The sequence below is a fragment of the Xenopus laevis genome, chromosome 2L, assembly GCF_017654675.1.
Source record: "Xenopus laevis strain J_2021 chromosome 2L, Xenopus_laevis_v10.1, whole genome shotgun sequence".
In the NCBI taxonomy this organism is placed as follows: Eukaryota; Metazoa; Chordata; class Amphibia; order Anura; family Pipidae; genus Xenopus; species Xenopus laevis.
The window spans coordinates 63,230,240-63,238,676 of record NC_054373.1 but is presented as its reverse complement, the minus strand read 5'-3'; the positions used below and the strand labels follow the sequence as shown (position 1 = coordinate 63,238,676).

Below are 8,437 nucleotides of genomic sequence, written 5' to 3'. Positions count from 1 at the left end.
CCAGAAGTTCCATAGTAGTCTTCAGCAGTGTCAGACTGAATCTCATGGCCCATCAGAAAACATAATGCACTGAGCCTGTTTTCACAGCAGTTAGATATGCAAAATGGTACAATGGAGCAAAGAGAGCGTTTGCCCAGTGTAAGGGGGGCAACATCCAAAAGACCACATCAAGGTGGCCCCTGGACTGCTTCTGTTGACATTGGCTGCATTAATAGGACTTGAATGAATGCAGAAAAAGACTCAAAATATATTTGCTACCTCACTCAAGCAGAAATTTTCAACTTGCAATATGTCTAATTTTAAAAGCATGAGGTGGCAGCAGTAAGTCATTGCAGTATGGCTGCAAGCATGGATGCTAGGGTTCAGTATAGGAGGGGCTATATATGTCGTCCTGTTATTAGAATGATATCCTTTAGGTTCCTGGCTGTGTGTAGTAATACAGGTGACTAGCTCTCTAGTGGCAAAGTCAATAAAAGTGTATTTATTGTGGTCACATGGCAGCATTTTAGCCTTTCGGACAGCTGTTCCTAAAGCCTGGCTTGGCTGCATGCAGTGTCTGAGTGATGCTCCCCCCTCCATTATTGTTATAATGGGTCTGTACCCACAAGAGCAGGAATCAAATCTAATTGAAGAAAAAAAAGAAAAAGTATTTTGTTCACATTATTATTGGTGTCTTCATGTTTGAGAGCTCTTAGCAAGTTTTCTTCAATTGTTGCTTATATTAATGATCGGGACTATAACAATGTCTGGAAAGCAGTCTTAAAGGGGTTGTTTTCAATAGATCACCAGAAATAACGACTTTTTCCAATTACTTTCTATTTTCTATGGGTCACCATTTTTCTAATATTGAAGTGTAAAGTGTTTTTTTCCACCTTTAAAAGCAGCTCTGGGATGGGGGGGTCACTGAAACTGTAAACTGTTCTTAATTGATACATTTAGTTGATACATTTCTTATCTTTGTCCCTGCTGAGCAGAATCTCTGAGTTTCATTTACAGGCAGCTATTAGAATTGATATAGTAGTTGCTAATACTCCAGAGATGCTGCTGAGAAATGTATCAACTAAATGTTGCAAAATTGTAGCAGTTTAGAGTGTGCACGTGAATTACTGAGCTGCCAGACTCAAACACCAGAGACAGCAACATTCAATTTTAAACTTAGATTTTGGAAAAACAGTAAAAAAATAAATAATGGAAAGTCTTTATTTCTGGTGAAAAGAAGGCACAACCTTTCCTCAGACAGACTGTATTATCAAATTATACACTGCAGTTTGAAGATGTGGTAAATAGGACACCAACTAAGTAAATGCTATTCACATTTGTAGACCTTAGGCTAATGGCAGACTGGGCTGTTTTTCAATCTGCGTATAAATGAAGGCTGAGAAACAGCCCCCCTGTTTCTATATGCTGCATTGCTGTTGCTGACACACACAGTGGATTTCACCACCAAAATGCATACTCTTGCTATGGTGATAATATCCAAACCACGTGTTGTGTGAAATAGACACAAGACATTGATGTTTGTGTTTCAGCATCAGAAAACCTTGTTCAAATTACAATATATTCAAATACTGTTAAATCTCCTTTGCTCAGAAGTGAGATTTCTTTTAGTACATAACAATGCAAGTTACCATTTCATATGATCCTCTATATGGCAAGGTTTCAATAAAAAATAAAACAGCTCAGACTTTTTACATAATCTTGATGGTAAATTTTATGTACAGATTTTTTTTAATGAAAGCCCGGGATCGTTTTTCTAGGATGGCCAGGGTGTGTGAGTGCATCCAGATACTTTTCCACACATATAAGAAACATAAAGCGTAAGTGCTTTACAATAAATAAGAGCCTAAAAAAGTGCCATATGGCTCAGGTCAACGGCCTCATATAAAAAATCTCGCTGGCCAACAGGCCGGACCAGAGAATAAAAGCACATTGTGCAGATGTGCTTGACCCAGTCGTGAGTCAGGCACCCCTGTAGGGAGCAGAATACCCTGGGCTTTCATGAAGCTACGGCCCCAGAAAAGAGGATTGAGTGTTTCTCAGAAGATACTACACCTGGGGGTAGATTTATCAAAATATGAGAATAGAACTACCCACAAAAAAAACTCACCACTTTCTATTCATTCCTATGGGATTTTAGCATATTTATCAAATGATGAACTCCATTGATAAATACAATTCTAAAAATGCCAGGAAGGCCAAGGAATGAATAGAAAGTGTGTGAGTTTTTCCGTGGTGAGTTCTGATCTCAGATTTTGATAAATCTGCCCCTTGATCTTAGCCAAAAGGTTTTATGTATAGATGATCTATTCCAATACCTGAGATGGGTGGGACTGGAATGTGAGTTCTGACATGTTGCAACTAGGGTTGCCATCTGGCTGGTATTTTACCGGTAAAAATGATGGCTGATCCCAATGTTCTTAATAGGGAAAAATTATAAATATATAATAAGGCTGGTATTTTTTCCAGAAAATGTGGCAATCCTAGTTGCAACCCATTTTCATCACACATACTCAGTCGCCCTCTGCACAGTAAAACAGACTCACTAAGCTGGCCTAAAATTAAACATAAATGTACCAGGCCCAACCGATGTTTCCCCTAAAGCTGGCTATAGACGCAAAGATCCGATTTGTACTATTTTCGGGCCATGTACGGAGAGTCCCGTCATTTTTCGTCCCACAGAGATCAGTCATTTGGTCGATCGGCCAGGTTAAAAGATTTCTGTCGGCTGCTGATATCTCTCCATGTATTGCTGATCATACGATTTTCAAAGGGAGACTGTCACCAGCTTTGTCAGACATAAACTTTCATACGATTGCTGTCAGGGGCAGAAGATCGGATGATCAGTTCTTTCACAACATTATTTGATCGGAATGGTTGGTGGCAGGTCGGGAGATGAGGAAGTCTGATCGTTCCAAGATTTGATCAGATCTTTGCGTCTATGATCAGCTTCATTTTTTTTATTGGGTGTGTGAGCAAATAAAAAAATGTTGTGAGACACTTTTAAAAAAGTGTGTGCAGGTCAAAAATGATGTATTCTCACACAGCCTCCAAATTTGTATGGGAACATTGGGCCCAACCCGTGTAATTTAGGGAATGTATTGATCATCATCACCACACAGAGAGGTACAACAAACTCTTCCCAAGTGAGTACCTTCTGCGTTTGCAACATTTCCCTGATAGTAACATATTTAACGAATGCAGCACTGCCTGCTCTATTGAGAAAAAAATATTGAGCACACACGTATCACGTGTAGTTAACGATTTTTATGCTTTTTTCGTGAAATCTCCAGGCGCATTAAAAGCTAATAGCCTCCGGTCATGTTTCTATAGCTCAACTACACCGCTCATAAGCACCGGTGCACGACGGGAAGTAAAAGATTTTTTTCAAACGACGCCCATTGCCCTCCCCGACTCGGGGTGCGCATTTCACGTCCGGATGTGTCGTCACGCATGGGGTATAGAAAGCCCTCCTATCCCATACAGAAAACAGGTTGAGATCAGGTTTCTGGTATAAATATTAGCTCGGTGGCGTAAGTCTGGTTTTTGTAGGGCAGTTCGAAGCACTAAAATCCTACTCTCGTGAGGCAGTGAGAACAACAGGCTCTACATTCTCGAGGCGTAAGATTACTTTTGTTGGGGGGACGAATCACGACAAGTTCTTAGTATCCTTGCGCAGATAAGGCGAGGGAGGAAGTAACTCCCGCCATCTTGTGTCCGCTCCGAATCTCTCATCGAGGGTCTGCTTGGCTTCCATCGCCCTTTTTCTTTACAAGCCGTCTGCCTTTAAAGCCATCAAGCTGGATACGTCAGCGGGCGGCGTGATTAGGGGGCCGGCGGGAAACAACGACTGCCGCATTTATGTTGGCAATCTCCCGCCCGACATCCGCACCAAGGACATTGAGGACGTTTTCTACAAGTATGGAGCTATCCGGGATATCGATCTAAAGAACCGCAGAGGCGGGCCGCCGTTCGCTTTTGTGGAATTCGAAGACCCGAGGTAATTATCCCCTGTAAAATGGTTTTGTCGGCGCTCGAATTGCTTTAGCATTTCAGCTTATGATTAACTACACTCCCAACCATATGGGCGGCATTAACATGTTATGGAGCTTTCTTTTTAGTTTAAAATTGATGCTGCTGCTTTTGGATTAGTGTTCCGATTTCGCGGAAGCTTGTCGGGGGAACCAATTGATCTCCAGTTAATATTTCACATTTGTTTGTGTTGTATATAGAACAAGTTAGTCACTATAAATACGCTAGCGGTGTGCGCCGCCGAGGTGTATTACGCAGCCGCCATTAGCACGTGGAAATCGCTACTTATTAGCGCCGCGTTAGGCAACAGCGCCCCCTGTATGTACTACCGAATTGCACTTCCGCTCTTTGTTATGCAGCCATGCTCACTGGTAGTAATGGAGTGCGAAATTATAGCAAATATGCCCCCTTCTGTCAGCTTTATAACCACTGCCCAATGACTTGCTTTAAACCATGCTCAACTCAAACTTACCCTGTCATGAGGGAAGCCATTCATATTAAGGCAAAAAATGGTCATGTTTGTCTAGCTAATACAAAACTGTTGGAATAAAGCTTTTACACAGAATGATAGTGATCCCAGCATTCATGACTCTCTACAAGACTATAGAATTAACTTTGAGGCCTTCAAGACATGGTACCAGGGTTTTTTTTCAGGATAAGGGTCATTCTGTTATTTAGATCTCTTCAGCCTGTTCGACATTTATACATTAAATACGCCTGAATAGTGTGGTTTTCCCATCAATATGGATTCATGCAGCTTAGTCAGGATCAAGTATAAGGTACGGTTTTATTACAGAATAAGATATTTTGAATTATTTGATTAAAGAAGCAAAGTCTGTATTTACTTGGGGGTGCCAAAGGTAAGGCCCACACCAAGTGATTGTATATACTTACCGGACACCCGGGGCGGTGCTCCTATCAGCAGAAAACTACCGGTCTGGGGGTTCTTTTAGTGAGCACCACAGAGTGCTTGGCTTCCTTCACGTTTATGCCCAGTAATGCGAAAAGCCGAACTTTAACAAAAGAAGTTGACAATTTCATGTCACATGTGTCTGTCCCGGGAAACTTGAAGAAATAATAAGGAAGCTGGTTGCTGGAAGAACCCCCGGACCAGTGCAGTTTTCTCCCGAGGGGAGCATTGGCTCAGGGTGTTGGGTAAGTATATACAATCCCTTGGGGTGCCTAACTTTTGGCACCCACATGTAAATGTCTTTCCATCTCCTTTTAAAAAAAAAAAAAAAGTCTATGGGAGATGGCTTTCTAGATATCGGGCTTCCATATAACTGATCCCATACCTGTAGTATTTGCAGTCCAGTCCATATGAGTAGTGAATGTCTTTATTAATCTCCTTGAGTGAATACCCTTTTCCTATTTAACCTTGAAAGCAATTCTTCCCTGTTTCTCTTAGGGATGCAGAAGATGCTGTCTATGGCAGAGATGGCTATGATTATGATGGCTATCGTTTGCGTGTTGAGTTTCCAAGAAGTGGCAGAGGAGCTGGAGGCAGAGGAGGAGGGGGTGGTGGTGGAGGCAGCGGCGGTGGTGGTGGTGGTGGTGGTGGCGGCGGTGGTGGAGGAGGAGCTCCACGAGGGAGATACGGGCCTCCATCAAGACGTTCCGAATACAGAGTGGTTGTGTCGGGTAAGCAGCTTTCATAAGAGATGTGAAGATGTATTGTAAGTTATAAGTGTTTTGGGGGCTTTGCTTTTCTCCACTCTTTATCATGTTGCATTATATCCTTTATATTCCATTAATTGTATATCATCATGCTAGTATACCCACTTCAACATGAGTTACAAGAAAAAGGACGTACTCTTTGCATATGGCTTTCATTACAGGAAATTAAAACTACATGTTTTGTCCTTGTGCAGTAGATCATTATCCATGCTTACATAGTCACCCTTCATGACTGCCTAACATACAACCAAGATGGATGAAGGGGGATTATATATTAGTTATCTGTCATATGGCCCTGTCTGCTTGCTTACAGTGATACCAGATAATGGAAGCTTCTATGTATTCCTACCAACCTTCAGTTCAAATCTGGAGCACTGCAACAAATTTACTTTAAAGAGTAAATGTAAACCCTTGTTGGACATTTCTCCATAAAAGAGAGTTTGGGATATTCCTAAACCCACAGGAAGGATCCGATAAGAATCAGTGTATTCTGGTGGTTGTGTTGCACAGTATGCAGTGTTCATTTAGATAGTATGATTGTCTTCATGCACCATATGTTGCTGCAAACCAATCTAAATTTCCAATGGAAGCAAGTGTCTTAAAGTTGATACTAATTACTAGACATTTGACACTAGAAATGTAACAATGCGATAATGGTGGAGCTCATCCTGTGTGTTCAGTCTCCCACTCAACCGCTGCTCTCGCGATATGTCTGTCACTTCCAACCGGCTTCAGCATGAATACAAGAACTCGCTGCGGAGCGCTGATCGGATCATACCAGGAGACACTCATATAATATCAATCCGGCTTTATTTTAACGCTTTAAATTACATAGATCGGTAGGGTATGTGATTCTCTTAACGCATTTCGTGCCTACATTCTTGTTACTTCATTGATATTATACAAGTGTCTCCTGGTATGCTCCGATCAAGCCTCCGCAGCAAGTCCTTGTATTCACGCTGAAGCTGGTTGGAAGTGACCGACATATTGCGAGAGCAGCGGTCGAGAGGGAGACGGAACACACAGCGTGAGCTCCACCATTACCACAGCGAGTCCTTGTATTCAAATGTATTGTGCTTTGGGAGTGTACAAAACACTTGTTCTCCATAATCGGGGTTTGATATTGTATGCACCTGTGCCTCTTTATGTTGAAAATTCTGACTGTCCGTCATAACTTAATATTTCTAGGGTTGCCTCCAAGTGGCAGCTGGCAGGACTTAAAGGATCACATGCGTGAAGCAGGTGATGTATGTTATGCCGATGTATTCAGAGATGGTACTGGAGTTGTGGAGTTTGTGAGGAAGGAAGATATGACCTATGCAGTACGGAAGCTGGATAACACTAAATTTAGGTCTCATGAGGTAGGTACTGATTTGTTACAAACTTTCTCTACTCATTGTACATAACTGTTGGAGGCAATAAAGTGGCACTTGTCTTACTATATGGTACCACAAATGTATATAAATATTTTGTTAGATTAAGATGTATTGTATTTGCTAGGCTTATTTGTCACTTTATGTACCTGTTTACATCAAGTAATCTAGTGAAGATTGGCTTGTTGAAATCCAAACTCTCATTGATAGGGAGAGACTGCCTACATTCGTGTTAAGGTAGATGGTCCAAGAAGCCCCAGCTATGGAAGATCGCGGTCACGCAGCCGTAGTCGTAGCAGGAGCCGTAGCAGAAGCAACAGCCGCAGCCGAAGTTACTCTCCAAGAAGAAGCCGTGGTTCTCCACGTTACTCTCCCCGCCACAGCAGATCTCGCTCTCGTACATAATTGAAAACAAGTGATTCTTTTTGTAGACCCTCATGTTGTATACAATTTTCTTTACTTTCATTTTTTAAGTCCCTGTTTTATTCAATTTTGCTGAAGTGTTGAATCCTTTGTGTAGTATTGTCATCAGACTGGCTCCTTAATGCCCTCACGCCTGACACTGTATTTTAACAGCTCTAGACTCTTCCAGTTTAGCTAGCCACTCTTCAGAGGCACCAGCTGGTGTTTACTATAGTTATGGCACTGTGGGTTCTGGTGGTTAATTACCATACATTATACATTTATTTTTATTTTTTGTCCTGGGAAAATTCTTATTTTACCTTGCCTTTTCATGTGTCTTTCTGTAGACATATCTGAAGTGATGGATTAAAGGATTGTGGAGGACATTTCAATCATTTTAGGATTGTCAAATGGAGGCTTGAGGAGGATCAGATCAAATATGGAGGCCATGGTATGACTCCAAGTGCTACTGTTAGACACAATTGGCAGTATTGACCTTATGCTGAAAATTTGTTGTTTTAAGAGAACCATTAATCATAGGTGATACTGCTTTATAAATTTAGTCCTGTGCTTGTGGAACATGTCTTTTTCTATTCCTGTCTGTAGGGGTATTGCCACAATACATGTGAATGTCTTGTGGGCCTCATTCCACTAGGTAGAGTATAATATCAATACTGCTAAACATGCATGTCCTCTGTGGTTCTATTTGCTATTGTTTTAACAGTCACATTAAAAATCAAATTAACTCGGATGTTGGTGTAAATTTGCTGTGGGAGGGATACTTTTTCAGCCTATACCCATTGCAGACTGAGCTTTGCAGATATATGCTGACATTTACATGGATGCTGTTGCTGCTTGTGATTAGTCATAGCTTATGCATAGCAGCTACATACAACAACATGCTTGCTTTCTTCTGTGATACCTTTCAATAAAACTTCACCCACTGTAAAAATGGG

The 8,437-nt window shown here is 41.4% G+C and overlaps 1 protein-coding gene across 1 annotated transcript; it reads left to right on the top strand.

The window, feature by feature from the left end:
- The first annotated feature begins 2,836 nt into the window (after positions 1-2,836).
- srsf1.L (serine/arginine-rich splicing factor 1 L homeolog) lies at positions 2,837-8,232 on the top strand. The gene is made up of 5 exons (XM_018245484.2): positions 2,837-2,873; positions 3,682-3,997; positions 5,438-5,670; positions 6,895-7,067; positions 7,290-8,232. Exons 1-5 carry the CDS (start codon positions 2,837-2,839, stop codon positions 7,482-7,484), a joined length of 954 nt encoding a protein of 317 aa, XP_018100973.1. The 3' UTR covers positions 7,485-8,232.
- Positions 8,233-8,437: the final 205 nt, after the last annotated feature.